Here is a 22,762-nt window from a genome sequence, read left to right as displayed (position 1 = left end):
AAGGATTTCATAAAACTTTCCCGGCACTGTCCTTTCTGTTCAACAAAATTTTAGAACAGAGATAACAAAAAATAAAATTTATTTAATTATTAATATTTTTATTATTTGAGTTTTACAAATGCAAAAATTAAACGATGTTTGCTGCCATGAAATTAATAATTTTGTTAAATAAAACAAATGCAAATGAAAAAACTCCTTTCGGCATGCCGGAAGGCGGAGGTAGATTTCACCAGGGCAAAATAGGGCAAACTTGGTTTATACAAGTTCGTAACAAACAATACATTTGTTCTCATTCGACTGCATTGCTAAATTTATCAAGACTTCCTTATGATTCCGGTGCCTATTAAGGGAGCTATGATATTTTTTCCCGTGAAATTCAATTGTTTCCACCCCGCGTGACCCTTATCCAGAGAATAGTAGGGACTTTAAACGAATTCAATATTTTACTTTATAAGAAAGTTATAGCGATATTTTGTTTTTTTTGTTTCAAAAAAGCTCCCTCCATTTCCACCTCCATGTTTCAATTTTGCCCATTAACGAGCTCGACCGAGATATTTGTCATTATATTTTATGTATCAATTTGAAAGTGATAGCGTAAAATTACGGCAGTTATCATGTCCACAAGAAAGTGTAATATATATATATTAACTTTTGAGATGACTGTACTTTTGGGGTGTGGGGGTGTGAAACGCGAAGATATGTTGAAATTTTTCAGAAGTCGAATTATGGTACCCATTACAATAGGTAGCTTTCTTATGAAATCTACCTAGTTGAAAAATATTATTATTAAATATGATACAAGTGTTATAATCATTGTTTTTGTTATTAATAATAGTAAAGGTAGTGTTTTTATTGGTTTGACTGAGAGATACTGAAAGCAAATTTGACCCCCCCGCATATATTCAAATGTATGTGTGTCAAATATGCTTTGAAAGAGAGAGAGAGAGAGAGAGAGAGCCAAATTCCAACATTTTTGATGAGTTTTTAAGAAATAAGGCAAAAACTGTTTAGAAATGATGTTGAATATCCCACATCCCTAAATCTGATTGATTTTAAAAGTTTGGAATTTTATATAAGTGCAGGAAAGCATAATTTCTACAACCAATATTTTAATTTTGTTCAAAATTTAATGTCATCCATGGCTTATGTATAGAAATTTTTTGAACCATTTTCAAAAAATTTACATAATCCAGCCCAGAGATGTTAATGAAAGTGGCCAGTTAGAAAATGATTTAGTAAATGTTAATGATTATTATTTTTTTCTCTTTTTTTTACAGAAATGATGCTAGATAATTGGGCATCGGATTATACTGGATTATTTTCTGGAAGTAAACCGATTGAATGTCCATCAAATGCTACTGATGAAAACGGTAATTTAAAGGCGTGTGTTATACCAACTGAAAATAAAGAAAATGTTGCTAATACTCAAGCGAATGATGAATTGAAATTCATAGATTTGAATAATAAATTAGGCGATAAAATATCATTATCAGTTAATAATACAGTTTTAAGTGAATTTTATGATAGATTAAGATTTGTGATTCAAGATCCATTGCCGTTACCTGATAAGTCAAAATTACGGCATTTAACTAATTTTCTCATGTAAGTATGTTTACTATGACAATTATAATCTTTACTGATGTGCAAAAATGTTACAGTCGCTTCACAGTGCTAAAAAACAAAACATTTATCCAGAAAAGTTAATGCGGTACATCATTTTTATGTTTATGTGAGACAAGAACTCTTTTGTAATAGATGGCTGGAATTTGCAGCATTTCATGAAAATTTTTTGTTTCATTTACAATCCTTTTTCTACCCTAAATACATTTGTAATAACTATTATTTTTTGAATAAATTAAAATGTAAATTCAATTAAATTCTTTATTTACATTAGCAAAAGTTTACATTTACTATATTTTTACAAAAGATGTTCAAAGTGAACATACTGTGCATCAGTTCATTCTTGGGCTCGATTGATTGTATCGACAATCACCTGATGCAAAACGTTATTGTAAATTCTGACAATTTCTTGTTTAATGTTTTTACCTTTTGTTCAACAGTATGAGGATTTAATTCACATACAGAACTAAACAAATCTGGGGAATGTGGAAACCACCAGCTACTCTGCTGGCACTTCGTTCTTTGTGAAAGCAACATGAACGCATGGCAATGAATGCGTGTGTTAAGGCAAAAGCCATTACAACCATTTTAAAAATAAAATTGCCGTTCTAACCCTCAACAAATATGGAGAAATTTTATAATACCGATATAAGTGTTTTAATAACATTATTACTGTTCATAAATAATTTCATTATAAAGTGTTCATACTGAGTGAGCGAGTTAAAACTAAACTGAGCCAATTCAATTCAAACTACAGCTATTTGAGGTCACCTTTAATGCTGGTACCATCACTATCACTACAAGCACTGCTACTGGTTGTTTATGTTACTACTCTTTTCCACTGTTATCAGTTTTAAACTTTCCATGCTTCAGTACAACATAATTTTGTTCTATACAGTTCAGTTTTTAAAACGTCTTATTCAATCAAGGAAAGGGTTGCAGTAGCAGAATATAAACTTTTAAAATTGCAAATTTTTGGATTTTAAAATCATGGCTATATCTTGATGGAAGAAGCCTTATTCTTTTCAATGATCTACTGAACTGAGCATAGAATTCTTTGAAAATTGTACGGTATATTTCTGTGTAATTAAGGGTGTTTTATATAGATATTAATTCTATTTTATTTTTTAAGGACGATTTTATATTTCTTAATTTTAAGGACAAAAACAAGATTAGATTTACAAAACAAATGTAAATTAGACCAGGAACAATGTTTGCAACTAAATGTGAACTATACCTGTTTAAGTATGCTTAAATCAAAAACGAGTTATTCTTCAAATCTTATTTTTCATTATCGATAAATTCCCATAATTTTCACAGATTTCCCATAATTTTCACAGATTTTCGTAAAACAAATTTCAATATACAATTATAATACAGGAAAAAAAGTTTTTATCTTCTACAATCAAATTTTTCCATCAAGCAGCTTATATTTTTCATATCATAGTATTAAAGTGATGCATAAATCTTCACTTAAGAACAACATTTTGAACTACAGGGTGTCCCATATAAAATGCAACCCAACCTTATATTGGTAGGTATTGAAATAATAAAAAGGCATGTGTAAATGTAAATGTAATTTTTATTATTACCATCCATTACCTTACAGTTAGATTAAATGTTGGAAGTGGCTGCCATCTTCTTGAATACAAGCTTCAATTCTTTTTACAGCGTTTCTTGCAACTTTTTTCAAAGTTTGTGGCTGGATATTTAATACAGCTTGTTCAATATTGACTTTCAATCGTTCAAGTGTTCCTGGTTTGTTGCTGTAGGCTTTTTCTTTGAGGTAACCCCGTAGAAAAAAATCCGCCGCAGTCAAATCTGAAGATCTTGGTGGCCACAAGCCTCGACCGATAACACGATTACCAAAGAATTCCTCAACGAAATCAGAAGTTGAACCTGCGTAGTGCGATGTCGCAGCCAGCAATGTCTGTCTTCCTCTTCCAAGAGTGCAATGAACTGAAATAAAATATCCTGATATCGTTCTGCATTAATGGTGTACTTGAAAAAAATAGGACCGATTATTTTCTTCCACGATATCACGCATCACACACCCAACTTCTGCGGGTGTAATTGTTTTCTGTGATAAATGTGGGGATTTTCAGTGCTCCAAATTCTACTGTTTTGGCTGTTTACGTAGCCATCCGAATGAAACCGTGCTTCATCTGTTAAAAATAAAGAATCCATAACGTTAATTCCCTCACGCAGAAATCGACGGAACCGTTGACAATATTGTAGCCGTTTTTCTTTGTCGGGCTCAAGAAGTTGATGAACCGTTTGAATGCGATAAGGTCGTAATTGTAATCGTTTGGTCGCCCGATTAACAGTCGATTTAGACAAATTAATTTCAGCAGACAAACGTCTGATCGATTTATTTGGCGAAGGGAGTAATCGGTCTTTGATTTCAGTGACTGTATCTGTATTCAGCACTGACGCAGATCTTTTGTGTACCTTGTTATTAACAGAATCGGTCTATCTAAATTTTGCGACTAACCTTAATACTGATGTTTTGTTAGGAGCTGGTTTATCTGGGTACTTATGGCGAAACAAATCTTGCACTGCAACCGCTGATTTCGTACTGAAGTACGACTCTACAATGAAAACACGTTCATCTAGCGAAAACACCATCTTGTCTCTAGCAATACACTGAACGTTATGATTGCATTGTTGTTACTATCGGTAGTGTTCTACTGCGTCGCCGCGATGTCCAGATGTTGGACGAGTCCATTTCAGTGGACTTTTGAAATTTCATGGATGAGTGATTGATGGGTTGCGTTTTATTTGGGGCACCCTGTAAATCACTTCCATAAGGGTGAACCAGAATATACAGAAAAAAGATATCCTTTTTAAAAGAAATAAAGATGCAGTTGTAAATCATTTTGCTCGGTTGCTGTTAATTACAACTACTTCATGGAATCAAGTTCCATGAAAATTGAAACCAATTTCCAATCTTTTAAAGAGAAATGTCTGATTTTTCAGAACAGTTTTTTTTAAATTTAATAAATTAATAAAAACATAGTCAAATCTTAAAACTGTGGAAACAGCTGTTCAGTATCTAAGGCTTGTAAGAGAATGAATTATTCCGCTCTATTATAATGTACTAATAGATATTAAAATTGTTATTTTGGTATAACATGTTATTTAAATATAGATATGAAAAATTTCGTTTGTAATGAAATCAAGCCGTAGTCTTTTCCTCTGAAGCATCTTAATAGAATGATAAACTTGTCATTATAACATTATATATGTATATAAATATGTTTATTTATTTATAACTAGTAGTTGCATTTTATTTTAATGTTGGGTGTCTGTTTAAAAATCTAGGAACTTGTGAAGTGCTACAAACAAAGCTTGATATTATATTTTAAAATAATAAATATACCGAGCAAAGAATTTTTGCAGATAAAATGTTTTTTATCTGCAAACATGTTAAAACATGTTGTCAGAGGTTGTTGTGGGAAAATGTCTAGATGATTTTCTGAGGCAATTTCACTTGAACAATTTTAATTGTTCCACAACAACCCCCTGATCGTACACCAAAAGAATTTTCATCTCAAAAATTCATTGCTTAGTGTATTTATTATTTTCAAATATAACAAAAGCTGGTTTTTGTAACACTTATCACAAATTCCTTAATTATTGTACGAGTACAGATATTAAAGTAAAACACAACTGCTAGAAAATTTGTATGTAAATAATACTAGTAACTCCTAATAATTGTTAATAGGCTTTTTTAATCGCACATGTGTGTGTAACACGAATCTAAAATTCCTAGTAAATTTTAATTATCTATTAAAAAATATAGGTCTATTATGTGCAGACATTTTTGCAGGCATGGCTATAATTAACTACCACTCCTTATGCTACTATTTGTTGTTTTACCACCTTCACTTCTATACATTATATTTTTCTTGCCATCTGATGTATTTTTTGCAGCTACTTCAAGAAATCAGAACAAGTATTAAAATATAAAAACCGATTAATAATTGTGAATCTTCTACCTTTGTATATATATATTAATTATTAACAAATCACCAGATACACACACATATATAAAAGATAGCAGAAACAGAGGATTTTGTTTACTTGTTCATCATTATTGTTCGGAATATATGCCAACAAAACTATTTTAAATTTGATAATAAATATTATTCACAGGAGGGTTCTTTATCTATTATGCCATGGTCTGCCATTATGTCAGAAATGTCTACAAAACTTTGAGAAGATCAATTTACACGATATATTACACACTTATAATAATGTTCTTTTGTGGGTGAGATATGTAGATGACATACTTGTCATATTTACCCCCAAAGTAACATTGGAACATTAATTAATATTGCACAAGCTGAACTTATTCGATAATAAACTCAAATTTACCATGAAGACAGATGATGACAAGATCATACATTATTTAGACATAAATATAAAAATTAATAACAATAACCAGATTGAAATGAGCATATGTAGGAAACCCACCAGCAATAATACGACTATTCATAAGAACTTGAATAACCCATGTTCGCATAAGAGGAACACTTATTATGCTATGATAAATAGAGCATTGATTTATTCACATAACAATAAAGCGGTGATGTAAAATGAATTGGGATGTAACAAATATAGCTTAGAAGAATGGCTGCAATGAATCTTTCATTAACGATATTTAAATAAAAGATATGATAACAGGGACACTACCCTTGTTCCAATGAATCGGTCTAAAAATTACGATAAGGGGTATGTTTTATACAGTTATATAAATGAAAACGCTAATAGAATTGTGAATGCGTATAATAAAGAAAGATATTATATCACATTTAAACCGGTGAATAACTTTCCAAGGAAATTCTTTAGTTATGATGTAACCTATACCTTTGAGTAATTTAACTTAAGCGGCATATGTAGTATTAAATGAACAGACTGTGATGCCGTATATATAGGAAAGACCGATAGATCATTCAAACTGAGATTCTCAGAACATCTGAGGGCTTTAAGAATAATAAGAAATATTTTTTAAATATGGCGGATCACTTAGTTACAAATGGATATAGAATACAAGCTTAGTGGATAATCTTAAAATATTAGAAGTTTGTAACATTAAGAACAAAGAAAAACATTTTGAGAATTATTATATTTATTAATATAGAAACTTCAATTTAGTGAACCACCAAATAAATTTTGAACATGATGATCTATTTAAGTTGGCTTTAACATCTGTGTATTGACACCTATTTTAACATATGATTAATGGTTTTAATTAATCTTGGCCTTAGTGACTGGTTACCTTAATTTTTTGTTGATTGTAGTATCTAATAACTGATGATGAAACTGGTGGATCTGAAAAGGCCTTAGTGAGTGATAAAGGATTTTTAAAACTTGACTTGAAAATGAGATCAATCTTAGTTTATATATGTGTGTATCTGGTGATTTGTAAACTACAAATAATTAATTATAATTTTAACATACAGGCCAACATGTTTAAAAATTATGTATACACACAACTATTTTTTAAAGTAATTATATATATTTTTTTTTTTTTTTTCAGTAGCACAATATTTTATTGTATGAGAAATGTCTTATTATGCGTCCATTGCCATTTTAATGAATATCGACTTGTTTAAAAGATTTTCCTACCAATTTATTTAAAATAAGAATGAGATTTTTTCAGAAACAATATTTCTCTGTTAACGTGTTTTTAAATACTACCAAAAAAAATCCCCTACCATTTTATAAAACTTTATTTTTTTATTGTAGTATATTTTTTATGATGCTCTGAACAGAGTTTTTTATTCATTGGTTCGTTCAGGTAAATTTTTAAATAGTAAATTTTTTTATATAAGTAGTAGAATATTTGTCCAGATTCCTGTTGTGATGCACTTAATACATTATCTGGATCGTAATAAAATGTTTATTTATTTAGTTATTATTCACACGATATATAATTATACTTCTTAATATTATAATTACTGTAACAATAAATAATGTAACATATAAGTTAAGTAAAGGCACAGTACCGATTCACCAAATCTAGTTATGATTAATTCAGATGGATCCAGAAAAGATTCATAACATGAAGATCACTTGGGGTCACTAACATGTTTTATAAATGAAGAATTATTTTGATAAAATTTTTATTACTGAATCTATATAATTACTAGATCTATATTACAAATAACGATAATTATAATTATTTATTTTCAGAATGTACGGTTTAACAAAAGATGTGATGATTTCTGGTCTGTCAAAATATACTGTAAAAGAACTTAATAGTAATGTATCCTCATTCAGTATATCAAGCAAATTTCATTGGGATCATATTAATTTGACTGGCCTTTATGAGTTGGATATTTCCGGTCCAAGAATACATCTTTATGGAAATGGACCTTTCAGGTAAATATGTTAATAATTAAATCACAATAATTTAATAATCATTAAAATTATAATCGTTAAATCTTATTTATTATTACATTTCATATTTTTCCTTTTTCTTTCGCTTTGATAAAATTGTATACAATCATATTTGCAGCATATTTAAGTGCATATTCCAGCAATAATTTAAGTGAAAATATTATTTTAGGTACATAATGCATTAACAAACTTCAGACTTAACAGAGCGATCGCCCTCAGTCCACATAGTAGTTGTGAAAAAAAGAAAAATCATGAGTTTTTCCTATAAGAACCTTTTAATTTGGAAGGAATTTGAATCGCAAAGTTCTTTTAAGTATATTCAATTTCTATACGATAACAAATATTGTTTACGGGTTAGATTGTCTCAAAAAAAAAGAACAAAACAATAACAGTGTTATTCATCTTTAGATGAATTAATACCACTGATGTTCAAAATTGGTGCTTATTATAGACATACTATTACAATTCTTATGTTGGCTTGAACAAGGTTATGTTCAGTATTTGTGGTAGTTTGTCATAAGAAAAAGATGAAAAAAACTGAAGATTAACAAATGTGCAAATGCCATGTCTCCTTTTAAATTGTGAAAAATTTTAACTAATTTAAAAAAAAATGTTACCGTAGATTTATGAAGAAGATTCTTAAGCTCGCAATAATAAAACGTACTCATAATGAGTAGAAATTTTTTGTAATATTGGGAGGCTTGATTTCAGTTATAGTAATTACCTATTGTACAGGTACTGGATAGGAAAGAACCCCAAGTTAGTCCTTGTGCAGCTGACTGAATTATGCGTTATTTTTATTATTATTATTATTATTATTATTGACCCCTAAGGCATCGACGTTTATTAAAATTTAAAATTTTAAAAAGAAAAAGGATCACCTACAATTTTTTTTAAAAAATATATTTATCTATATTTCTGTATCTGCACTTACCTTTATTTATGATCATTATCCATTAGAACGTTTGAAGTCTTCAGTACCGCATTAAAGATGTTAGAATATTGACACGCGCAAAGAACTATTAATAATGTGCTTCTAAGAAACGTCTTCCACAACAAGATGTGGTAACAGAGGCTACTTCTGTGAGAGATACGATTGTCTCATAGAATGTAGAAAGAGTGTTGGAGTTGCTATTTTAACACGGAATAAGGTATTGGCTGCAATGATACTATAGCTTACTTTCATTCCTGCTGTTGCTATAAAAAATCTCTGTCCCACTCAAATTGCATATCTGCAATTTGTATCTCTCACTGAACTCTGAGTTCAATGCTCTAGACATATTAAATCTCTCCACATAAATTCCATTGGCGTCGCTAATAGTAGGTGATGGAGACTACCGGGGATTTTAATGCTCACCATATTTTATGGGGCTCACTAGTACTCCTGTCGAGGACTATCTGCTAAATGATGGATCGTGCACATTCATGTCCTTATAGTCTGGTACACTGTCCAACATCGATCTTTCCTTATGCTCACCCTCGTTTTAATTGGTCTGTTTGTGATGACTTTTTATGGCAGACTTTTATGGCACAAGCCATTTACTGTATGTTTTGGTGTTGACCGCAGGGTGAAGAAAACACCGTAGAGATGGATTATTGAAAAGGCAGATTGGAATGGTTACCATAAAGCCTTCCCATTACAGTATGATGATGGTGCAGAAGCCCATCTCTTTTACAAAGAGGTAAGTTGCAGAAGCCCAACTTACCTCTTTTACATCTCTGGTATTCGAAAATGTTAGTAGACATATTCCACAAACTTCTGGAAACCCTAGACGTCTCTCCGTTCTTTGGTGGAATGATGACTGCCAATACACGATTAGAAAACGATGACAGGTGCTGTGTAAATTTAAACGCAGGTCTTCAAATGAACATCTAAATTTGTACCGTAAGACTAGAAGACTGGTTGCTGTACATCATACTTTCCTTCGTTTAGCAGGTACCTTTAGATCAATCCCTGTTGCAAGCATACTTGTTGACTGCTGTGAGCCATCACTTGGGGATAGACAGGACCAGCTTATAGCATCTTACCCTGCCCATCTTAAAGGACAACCAAATCACCCGATTTTTAAAAACAGTCCTGGAAAATCCTCATTTACAAAGGTGAGGACCATCCACGATATACTGCACCTACGGGTGTTTGTACCCGGAGTTTACAGCACCTTTTAAATTTTGACACACCTTCTGTTGTTCCAACTTATCCCTGTTTGTATTCCCTAGGAGAATCGATCCTATAAATTTTAATTTTTGCCTTACCATATGCAGTAAAAAATCAAACAGCTCCTTTTGTCTTTCAGCAAATGTTTTACTAATTTCTCTTGAAGACAAACCCCCTCGCAATAGTATACACAAATGGATCGAAACAAAATGATATCGTTGGTTGCGCATTTGTTGTTAATAACAGAACTTATGTTTGATGTACCTAGTATGACAAGTTTCTTTACTTCTAAACTGTATGCTATCAATAAGACTTTAAATATCATTAACCCTAAGTATCGTCCATCATATCCTTATTTGTAGCTACTCTTATAGTACGCTCCAAGCTTTGGCAGATTTATATGTTAGACATCCTATCGTCACCGAAATGTATAATGCGATCGCTTAATTGAACCGTCGCAACACACAAGTGAGTTTCTGCTGGATCCCTAGCCACCTGGGAATTCCGGGTAATGAACATGCAGATAGTTCTGCTAAAGACATATAGTCAACTGTCCTTCCTGAGAAAAGCAGCAAGGTTACTGGACTGCTACAGTGGATAATAAACTCCGACACACCAAAGATACTGTGTTGTGAGACTCTTAATGCAGAAAAATTCGAAGGGAGAAAGTGGTCCTCTATCGATTGAGGGTAGGACATACCAGAGTCACCCGCGGGTATCAGATGTCAGCAGAAAACACACCACTATGCGTACGGTGCAATTGCAACTTGACTGTACGTTACAATTGCCACTTGACTGTACGTTACATCCTTGTGGATTGCATATATTATGCGTTCTTACATCGTAAATTTAAATTTCCCAGAAACATTTGTCGAATTCAGAACAATACGGAAGTTTTAGACCGGGTTTTTGATAATTTACGATGTATTAGTTTTCTGCATAAAATTTACTATTTCAGTCTGAACATTCATTTTTGTTTATTCATGTATATAGTTTTGTTTTGTTGTTGAACATTTTTTTGGTGTTTTTTTTTTCTAAAATTTGTACGGTTTTCATGTTAGTTCTCTATTCCTTCTGTTATTCGAGAAGAGGCCCTTTGTACTCACCCACCCTTTTCGAATTTTTTAAAATTCTATTTATGTTTATTTAAATTATTATTTTTTATTTTTGCGTCTTATTGTTAAGATTCAGACTGTGATATTAATTTTAAGTAAGATTTTGGTGATGTTTTATATCTGTTATTAGTCTTAATTTTTTATTTTTTAGTCTAGTTTTAGGCTTTTTTTTTAAAATAATATTGTTTTAAAAATAATATTAATGTTTTTAAAGCCGTTTAAAAATATTAGCTAAAAATATTTACTCCCTTCCTAGAAAATTTCAAATTTGTTTATTTTTTTTTTGTCTGTATCTTTGTTTTTTAAACAGTTTCAAAAAGTCCTTTTTTTAATCTATAATTGTTGGGATTTAGGCTTCTGTAATTTTTAAATACTCTACATATTTATATTTTGTTATTACAATTTAAATGTTGGAGCTTTAATGTATTTAATAGGATTTTAAAAATTTAAATATCTTCGGCTGCGGTTGGATTAATTCAAATATACAGAACACTCGGCTCCTTTTGTATGGATTCGGCTGCTGACGATTCAGGGGCTTCTTACACGTCACTCGGCTCTTGACGAAGTCCATCGTCATTGTTGTGGTCATTCATTACTCATTCTTCAGTTGTCCCTCTTGTTCAGTTCCAGCAAGTCGCAGTTTCAGCCAGTCACCTACAAATGGCAGTCGCATTCAGTAACAGTCCCAGCTCATAATTCAATTATAATAAACATTTAATAATTAATATACAAATAATTAATTTAATATTTCAAGTATATTAAATACATACAAGTATTTTCAAATATAATAAAGAATTGCTAATATCAACTTATAACTTCTCTGTTCGTACAATTAACGCCTTATTTTCTTCCGATTATTTTCTTAAAGATTTATTTTATGAAAGTGCTTTCCCTTGAGTATGGGAATCTTCAAAATGAAAAAAAAAAGTTCGCAATTTCAAATTTTTAATGTCATAATGTATTTTTTTAAACAATAAAATCACTAAAATAACTTATAACCCTCCTGATTGGGAGCTTCTAAATTTTTTTAAAAATTGTAAAAAAATTAATCTCAATTTTAATTTATTTAAAATCAATTTTAGTGAATATTTTAATAATTTAAAAACATCATAATGGTGAGCTCCTGCATTTTCAAAAAGTCAATATATTGTCGCGTGTTCGTGGTTCGATCAGGATATTGAGAGATCGTGAAGATGTTCATATAGTTACAATTTATCGGTTTAAAAACTTAACATGACAAATCATTAATAATAATAAAAAAACAAAGATTACATACAAAACAGAATTTAAAGTAATTATCAGGATTTATTCACAAGTAGATAAATAATGAAAACCAGAATGCAGTCTCATTGACAAAGACATAGCATGATCGCTAGTTGTAATACTTTTAACCGCTAGTCCTGTACTAACAAAAATAGAATAGATAAGACATGTATAAAGTTCTTAAACAGCAAATAGCTTTGCTTTTCACAAATAAAACTACCCTAACAGTTTACGAATGAAATTTAGTACATTATCTCTTTCACTTATAGTCTTAAGTAACTCATCGACCTGTTTCTTGTTTTCATGTACTGTAGTTACTCATGCCGTCACCTTAGTTGCATGGAACCAGCACTCAAAATTTGCTCCTTCACTGATCTCGCAGAATACTCTTGCAGACTCTCCTCATGGAACTGATTTTTAACTGGTCTTCCCCAAAGTATATATACACCTATTCTCTTTATCTGCTGGACTGGACTGAACTCTGAGCATGAGAATATCGACCACCCTCGCATTTTCCCATGAAATTCCAAGCCTTGGTTCGATAATTCTTTTCCCGGAATGACATGTGTTTAGTGTGTCCTTTACTATGTGTGTTACCTTTACTAAAAGGGTTCCTTTTAATTTCTTTCTGGATTCTTCTCATTGTGTTTTCTACTGCTTTCTTTTTAATCAGCAGGAATATGTTACTCAGATCTGCTAAATCGGTCTTGTTACAATATTGTTTTCTAAATTGCAATGCTAATATCCTAATATTAAAAATGTTAGTTTTTGCTTTATGTTATTGAGCATCTAGGTTTCAAGAATTAAAATTTAAAGGTTGAAATCCAATCAAAATGAAGTTAAATGTATATTAAATTTGTGGAATTAAAAATGAATTCGACCAGCTTATATAGGAAAGTTTTGGAATTCATTGTCGGTTTTTTTAATTATGTTTTTTATCAAGTTAAAGATATAAAAATGAGAGTTTCTATGTTGATATTATTTTTTATTTACCTGTTTGTATTTTGTTGCAGCATAAATGTAACAGATATTTTATTTGGTTTTAATATCGGTATTGGTGAAAATAACAACGGAACTCTGCACCTTGATAAATTTGAAATCGATTTCAATGTTGGCGATGTTTCAGTAAGTAATTTATCTTTAATTGTAAATGTGTTTTATTTTCATTACTAATAAGTTATTCTCTACTTAGATGCCGATAACTTGCCACACATGAAATAAATATACCTACAGATTATTTTTCCCGTTTGATAGACTTTAAAAAATATTTTTTATTCACTTAAACCCAGTTAGAATAGATGATGCCAGTAAAGGATGAATTTTGTAGTGAAGTAAGAATCTTTTAAGAGTTTCAGCGGTAAAAAAAGTCTTTTAAGCGATACCAGTTTGTATACTTATACGTAGCCTAAACCAATATGGCAGCAATCTTGTTTTATTTATTATTGTGGTTTCGTGAAAATTTTATCTAGTTATCAAGTAAGTCACGATAATAAAGAAAAAAATGGCCACCATATCGGTTTAGGTTAAGTTTTGCAATAATTCTGTTGTTTCTCATCGAAGTTTTACGACTAAGGTGTCGTTTTGTCCACAAAAAAATGCTTCATAATTTTTATAATAGAACACAATTTGATAAATCTAAATTCCTAAGATATTTAAGATTAAAAAGTTGAAACTACAGCCATTTGTCAACGAAGAGTATCGTTATTTCTTTTCCTATTTAAAAATTATTAATTTAAAATAAAGCACAAAATTTTATTGCGTTATTTTCCACCGTTCTTGAAAAATAACTTTTTTTAAAAAACAAAATGGCAGACAGACAGAAAAATATACGTTTTTGGACCTATGCACACTGAGATGTTTGAAAACTTTAGCAAGAGCAAAAGGAATAGTAAACTGGATAAAAATTGTAGTGAGAGGTTTCAGTAATATATTGCACAGCCTTAAAAAAAATGTACAAATAAATATGTATATATTATACAGAGTGTACCATGAAGAAACAGAAACTTTCTACGTTTGCAATCTAACAGATGGTCCGCTACATTAGATACCTCTTTTTGAATAGATTTCATAAGAAAGCTACCTATTGTAAAGGATACCGTGATTCGAATTCCGGAGAATTTTGATATATTTTCGCGTTTCACATCCCTCAGACTCCAAAATCACAGTCAGTCCAAAAGTTTATATATATGTGTTACGTTTTGACCCCCTCTTGCCGTTGGGTGCTGAAACTGCCAAGGCGGCGTACAATTAAACAATCCTTCAGGAATCAACAAGGTGTTGTCTTCATTCATCACCTGGGCACGATAACTGTCGTAATTTTGTGCCAATCACCTTCAAATTGATAAATAAAATATTACGACTAAAAATGTCACTAGAGTTCATTAATGAGCAAAATCTACCATGGGGGTGGAAATGGGGAGGGGCAAAAAAGCCCCTCCCCATTTCCAAAAACAAAATATTACTTTAACTTTCTTATTAAGTAAAATATCGAATTTGTTTAAAGTTCCTAAATTGATAGGAAGATAAGATAATAGATTTTTCTTTTTGGTATATTCAAACAAGGTAGTGTTATCTAATGTAAGTTGTAATACTTAATGTGGTGGATAATGTAGGCCTATTGTAGTTTCAAATCGTCTTCTCAACATCACTGTTGTTACATGTATACTAAATAAAACTTTCTGAAAACATTTTTTTTTTTATCAATACAAAGAGACAAACCTAGAATCTCCCACTAATCTTCAAACAGGTGTATTGTTAAGCAGTTGAGGAAAAATCACAAAGAAGTCTTCATAACTTTAGCAATAGCTTCTAGTCGAATGAGAAAACGTGGAAATGTTTGATACGAGCTCATACAATCCGAATTCGCCTACCCTTTCTTTGCCCAATCTACCTCCTCTGCCTTCTGGCATGAATTTCTTTTGTTATTGTATGCTGTGCAATATTGTGTAAATCTTTTTTAAATGATATATTGACTTTATCTATACATATATTGTTATATTTGTTGTATTAATTCTGTACATTCCTCTTAATTGCTACTATTTTTTAAAACATTTTATAATACGATTGTTTGGTTTATATGTTTTTCTTATATTTATCTTTACCATATAAATTGATTAATATTTTCTTTATTTTATTTGTATTTTAGGTATAAATTATTATTAATCTTTGTTCTTTTTTTGTTTGTTATATTTTAGTGCTATTATCTTGATTTTTGTAATTTAATTCTTCTTTTCATAAATTTTTTATGGGCTCCCTTCAAAAGGTCTCGTCTCTCCTGATTAACAAATGGGTCACCAGACCTGTTGGTTCTCCGAAGAACATCAGAAAATTATGACATGGAACAATTCTAATAGAAACATTTAATGATGAGGAGGGTCGCTCCCTGTTACGTCTCAGTAATACGGCCGGCATAAACATGAATGCGATATGGGCTGAATACCAGCCGGTGAGTAATTTTTTTGCCGCTACCTCCTGGAAATGGATATAAATGAAATTGCTGATGAACTTCGTGCTCAAGATATTGTAGAAGTGAAGCATATAATGAAAAGGCAGAACGGAATGGAAGAACCAGCACCTCTTATACTGACATTAACCTTCCAGTCCCACCAAAAAAAATAAAAATTGGTTATCTTTTAGTTCAAGTAAGACCTTTCATTCTCAACCCTTGGCGATGTTTCAAATGCCAAAGGTATGGTCACATGACAATATCTTGCTCATTCATATGTGGTAGATGTGCTAAAGAAGGACACAATGATACTGCCAAGAAGATGAAAAATGTGTGCTAATTGCAGTGGTTCGCATACAGCTCGCTCACAAGATTGCCCAACTTTTAAGGAAGAAAAAAGGCAATTCTCAGAATCTCTACCGAGCAGAAACTATCTTTTCTGGTGGCATGCAGAGAATATAAAAACTATTAACTCAAGAAATCTGGTCAAACCAGACATAACTTTGGCTGCCACTACATCGCAACAACAAGCTCCCACAAATTTAAGTAATCAGTCATGCGGATCCTGCAGTGAGCTAAAAAAACCTGTTCAGATGTTATCTGATCAAGTTGCCTCAGTAACAGCCAGTATTTCAGAGCTGACAAAGACGAACAAAAAGTCTTTGGTTGCAGTTAGTGAATTCAACAGTGTGATCCCTATGAAGTTCCTGTTCCCAAAGTTTTACCGCTACGGACAGGGATAATCACAGCTGGCGGTGATAAGCCATCTAATAAGTTCCCTTAAGGGAACCCATGTTACCACCCCCTCCGGGATGTCATCTGCGGCATCCCATTCTACTAAATCTCCACCATCTTCTCGTATACTGAAGGATATGATTGAAGAACCACCCGACGCCAGGGCATTGGAGTTTTTTAAAATCAAATAAAAAAAAATAAAAACCGAATCACGTACAACTAATTATTTATGCTTTCCTGAGTTTATTTATTTATTTATACTTATGAAAATTATTTAGTGGAACGTTAGAAGTGTTAGGTCTCGCATTGAATATATTAGAGTATTGGCCACCTTATTTTCTGTAGCCATAAACAGTATTACAATTGTGTGCAAGCTCCAGTTTGCACCCACAGCATAGAGACATCTACATAACACTATATCTCACCTTGAAGCTTGGTTCAGGATTACCGGTTTCACATTTTCATTCGACAAAACAATGTGTAGTCTTCTCTCGACTACGAAACCCTTCTATTCCGCAAGTTTTTCTGAATGGAGAGCTTATTGCTATTTCTCCTTACGTCAGATTTTTAGGTTTATTTTTTGATAGCCGTCTTACTTGGGTCAAACATATAAAAGAATTAAAAACAAAATGTTCGAAACTTTTAGATATGATGGCGAGTCCGTAGTAACACCAATTGGGGAGCCGATCGGTCATGTATGATATCATACATGACCGACTGTTTTTATTATTCCGTTGTTCATTCCAGTTTAGATTATGGTTGTGTCATCTACTCTTCAGCTCATCATACCGTGCTTAAAATGCTGGATGCTGTACATCATGCTTTCCTTTGGCTTGCCACAGGCGCATTTAGATCAAGCCCTGTCGCAAGCTTACTTGTAGACTGTGGTGAACCATCACTGTGGGATAGATGAGACCAGCTTTTACTATCTTATTTTGCTCGTCTCAAAGGACAAGCAAATCACACCCAGCTTTTGACTCAGATCTTAGAAATCCTAATTTAGGAAGGTATGAGGACCATCCACATTGTACTGACCTGTAGGTGTCCGAACCCGACGTCTACTACAGCATATAAATGTTGACACACCGTCATTCTTTCCAACGTATCCTTGCTCATATCCTCCATGGGGAATAAAGCTTATTTATTTTATGTTTGACCTTACAACATACAATAAACAATCAACACTACCCACTGTCTTCTAGCAAATGTTTCAGTATGTTCTCTCAAAAATGATTCCAGATGCGGTGGTATACACTGATGGATCGAAACAGAATGATGATGTTGGCTGTACATTTGTTATCAATGTTAGAACTTATATGTTTGGTCTACCTGGTATTACGAGTGTGTTTATCGATGACCTATATGCTATAAATAAGGCTCTAAATATCATTAACCCTAAGTATAGAAAATCCTAATTTGCAGTGACTCGTGTAGTGCTCTCCAAGCCTTAGAAAACTTTTATTCCAGACATCCTATCATCATTGAAATTTACAACGCAATTGCTGAGTTGAATAATCGCAACACAGAAGTAAGTTTCTGCTGGGTCCCTAGCCAGGGATTCCAGTTAATGAACATGCAGATTCTGCTGCCAAAGACACATGTAATCAACCTCCTTTCACCACCCGAGTTGCTACTTGTGATTTTATTAATTATATAAAACAATCTCTAAGAGAAAAGTGGTAAGGTGACTGGACGGCTACCGTTGATAATAAACTCCGGCAGATTAAATATTCTGTGTTGCCATGGCACTCCTCATGCAGTAAAACTTGTCCGTGAGGAAGTAGTCCTCTGTCGATTGTGGATAGGACATGTGAGAGTCGCACACGAGTACCTGATGTCAAGAGGACATGCACCCCCCTGTGCGCACGATGCAAATGCTATATGACTGTGCGCCACATACTCACAGATTGCATATGTTATGCGGCGTTGTGCCGTAAATTTAAACTACCCAGAGATATCCGTGGTGTCGTGTGCAACGATAATGAAGTTTTAAACCGGATGTTTCTATTTTTTGCATAGTGCTGGGTTAATACAAAAAATTTAATATTTCTGCATATATTTTTTGTGCTGGAAGAGTTTTTAAAAAGTTTGTTTTATATTTTTAATTTTTTGGTTCTGTGTTTTTGATTTTGTTATCCGAGTAGGGAGCCTTTTACACACTCCCAATCGGAATTTGTTAAATTTTATATAGTTTTTTTATTATTTTTGTTTTTATGTTTTAAAGACTCCGTCTGTAATATTAGTTGTAAGATTTTAGTGATATTAGTTGTAAGTTTTTAATGATATTAGTTTTAAGTTTTATTTCACCTTTTTAATTTTTGTTTTTAACTTAACTATATAAAGTTTTATGTTAGAGCTTTTATGTGTTCTTTTTAGTCATTTTGTTATCCGAGAATGGGCCCTTTACACCCATCTTGGACTTTGTTGAATTCTATTTACTTTTGGTTTTATTTTAGATTTTATCTGTGATATTAGTTGTAAGTTTTATTTATCTTTTAGATTAGCTTTAATATTTCTTTTATAAAAAAAATCTGGGTAATGATAACGCATAGGTGTTTTTCGCCCTAAAAAAAAAAGAAAAAAAAAAGGCCTAGTCTCCACAAAGATTTATAAGAAAATGTTATAGATGCCGCTTTAATGTTCTGTAAGATCTATGTTGTTAAAACCGACCTGTGTCAGACGTGTTTCTAGTGGAACACTGAAACTGTTTTACAAAATGTTTTTAACTAACTTCTGAATAACACTTTTCAGTGGTACTTTCTTTTCAAATTTCTCCCTTAACTTTCACCATCACGCAACAAAAGACTTCGTCTCTAAATATGTTTCTATCATGAATACATGTTCTTTAACAATTAACAGCATTTTAACAAACAACAACATATGATTCCCTGCCATCATTCAAAAGCCAATGCTCGAAACAGACTGGCAGTAGATGTACAGATGACACACGATCCTTTCCAATCCAGCTCCATCTGTACCAAGATCTTCTACATTATTTTATCTAAGACATATTTCACGAATATATACATTTTAACATAAATATTATTTAGTATAAACTATTGAGTGATGAGATCTGTTTTTAATTGAACACCATATATATATATATATGGGTCCTAGTATATAGAGGAATTAAATCCAAATAACTGATTTGCAATTTTACCTCTCTTACATCATTCTCAGAAAAATTCAAAACTATAGGTAAGTTAGAAGAAAATTAAATTTCTCAATTTATTTGTGCAGAAGTCCATTTTCCTTTATCACCAAAATAAAAAGGCCGTATATAATATGGCTGCTATTTATATATTGATCATTTCTACAAAGATCTTTTCCTTCAAGTGATATAATTTAGAAATTATTATTGCTACTGAACATTCAAAACTTGAAACCACAGGGAAATTTTTTTAAGTTTACTGCTTTGTTAGAGAAGTTTGATATAAATATTTCTACCAGATATGAATTTCAGTCTCATCTTCAGATATGAATTTCTTTTATAAATTGCAAAAAGAGGTGAGAAGGTAAATGTTGCCAAAAATTCAAAGCAAGTCTTGTTTTATCAATGACTTTTCCATTAATTTATGAATTGTTATGTGATCGTTCAAATTTTTTGTCAAAAGTACTGAAAAGTACTCTCTTCGAACTTTTACACCGTTGTAAAAATGTAAAAATTATTCCAACATATCCTCCAAGAACTGCCTAATAACTAATTTTTTCTCATTGTCTTTCTCAAATTTGAATTTTTTTGGACTATGAAATTTGTTAAGTTAACTGTAAAACGATTAAGGGAATAAAATAAGACCATCCCCTATTTTTTATCGTTATTATGAATCAAATTATAAATCAAGTACTCTTTGGTAAAATTATAATGTAACCGATGTTAGCTCTTCACGGCTATTAGATACCTGTTACATTTTAATCTTATTAAATTTACAATTTATTTATTTATTTTTTTTAAATATTCAATTGTTATGTTAAATTTTTGTTTTAGACAAAACTGGAAAACTTCTTAGATGGTGGTGCAGCTGGAGATGCAGCTAATGACTTTCTAGGTGAAATATTACCAACTGCAGTATCCTTTGCGATGCCACAGTTTAAGGATACGTTAGAGAAAAGAACGTTAGAGTATGCAAATATTTATCTTCATGATATTTATGCGCAAAATGTTACAAATTTTCTTAAACGATATGTTACTTTCTAATTAATAATGTTTTGACATTCAATCTTTTTGTTATTTTAATACGTTTGTTATTATTTAACTTATTATTATAATATTGTTATATTAGTATTATTGTTATTATTATTGTCATATTAAAAGAATATTTTGTTGTTAAAATACAGTATCAAGTCTTTGTGAGTACTATTTAGAATTAATTGACTGTGTATTTCAATCAGTACTTTCATCTCATGAGTAGCTTTCAGACAACAATGAATGGACGTCGTCTTAGACACGATGGCGTTAAAGGTTCTTGACTCTATGAGGTGTGGCTATTAATAACGAGACTAACGCTGTAAAATATTTTATTTTTAATTTATACATATTCATTTATTATCCCTTTCAATATTCATCCCTTCTCTATCCCTACAATTCTCCATGCAATTTTACATTGTTCGAAACAGTGCTGGAAGAGCTCTTTCATGATGCGTGCTGCTTTTCCTTTTACAGTTTCAACGGTCTGAAATCTTGTTCCTTCTAATGCAAATTTGACCTTGGGAAACAGATAAAAAGTCACATGGTGCCAGGTCAGGCGATGGTCTAACACCAGTGGGATGTTATACTTTGCTAGAAACGTCTTGACAGACAATGCAGTGTGAGCTGGTGCGTTGTCCTCATGAAGAACCCATGACTTGTTCTTCTATAATTCGAGTCATTTTTTTCTTATTTTTTCACGGAGTTGAGCAAGGACCTTGAATAAAGATAAGAATAGTTAACCGACGGTCAGATCGGATCAGATTACCAATTTTTTTCAATATTTTTACCGGTTTTTGATGTGGAAGAGCAACCCGAATGAACATCATCTTCAACATCTTATCGGCAATCTTGGAAATGCTTAAATCATTCAAAAACCCGCACAAGTGATAAACATTCGTTGTCATATACGACTTAATGAAAGATACGTTTCAGTAGCGGTTTCAGATGAAATTTCACGATAATTCTTTGCTCTAACAAAACACTTATCATTTTTTTGGCAAAACAAACAAACAAATGTTATCCAAATGAAGGTCCCGGCCAAACTAATATGTCTACAGAAACCGGAGTGGCAACAATCGAAAGAGAAGACTTCATGTTACACAGCTGTTGGTAGTACGAATTTGGCATATGCGCAGTTCTTCTGTAGCAGTTTTAGTCTCATTATTTAACCACCTCGTATAATGGCAGCTCACAGAAACCGAGAGGTCGTGGGACAGCAAGTTTTTTGAATGTTAGTGATAGGAAATGAAACTACAAAATGGCAGCACTGTCGCTTTGTGCAACATTTTGTTCACCCGTTACACGCCGGCATGCTTTAAATTTTAGCTTTATTAAGTTTAAAAAAAAAATTGTTAGAACATGATTGAGATCAAGGTAGGACACTTTTTCTGTAAAGTTTTCAACGTCAATTATATTTAAAGATTAAAACGTAATCCTGTTTTTAATCTGATAAGGGAGATACAGGTTCTGGGTGCAATGATAAACTGGATATTTTTACAGCCTGATGGTTCCATGAAATTTGAAATTTCTTTGAGAATAGGATCCTGAAAATTGAAAAATACACAATTAAATTAGAAAACCATCGGTTGAAGGGACACTTCAGAAGTTGGTCCCAAATTAAAGTTAAATCGCCAAAATTAAACGCTGCTGGCTGTAGTTTCTTGTTACAAATAACTTCTCAGTTTTAGACAATGAATTTAGTAAATTATTTTAGAAATGGGTTTCTACACTGTGTTCCTTGAGGTTCTGGTGATATTTCACTAACTGTTACAGAATGTAGCCATGTTACATCGTGTAAAAATTAACCCATTGTACGATTCTCTTATAAGGCGTTA

At 31.9% G+C, this 22,762-nt stretch overlaps 1 protein-coding gene across 2 annotated transcripts in view; it reads left to right on the top strand.

Moving 5' to 3' along the window:
* The window catches only part of LOC142332982 (uncharacterized), a 49,635-nt gene extending 28,559 nt beyond the window's left edge, over positions 1 to 21,076 (top strand). For both annotated transcript variants that reach the window (XM_075379741.1, XM_075379740.1), the window contains 4 exons: positions 1,278 to 1,602; positions 7,822 to 8,010; positions 13,575 to 13,686; positions 20,727 to 21,076. In XM_075379741.1, the coding sequence (XP_075235856.1) occupies positions 1,278 to 1,602; positions 7,822 to 8,010; positions 13,575 to 13,686; positions 20,727 to 20,936 (836 nt within the window). In that variant the 3' untranslated portion in view covers positions 20,937 to 21,076. The remainder of the gene's footprint in view (positions 1 to 1,277; positions 1,603 to 7,821; positions 8,011 to 13,574; positions 13,687 to 20,726) is intronic.
* Positions 21,077 to 22,762: the final 1,686 nt, after the last annotated feature.

Source organism: Lycorma delicatula, chromosome 12 (genome assembly GCF_047948215.1).
Source record: "Lycorma delicatula isolate Av1 chromosome 12, ASM4794821v1, whole genome shotgun sequence".
Taxonomy (NCBI): domain Eukaryota; kingdom Metazoa; phylum Arthropoda; class Insecta; order Hemiptera; family Fulgoridae; genus Lycorma; species Lycorma delicatula.
This window is presented reverse-complemented; position numbering and strand designations above follow the sequence as displayed.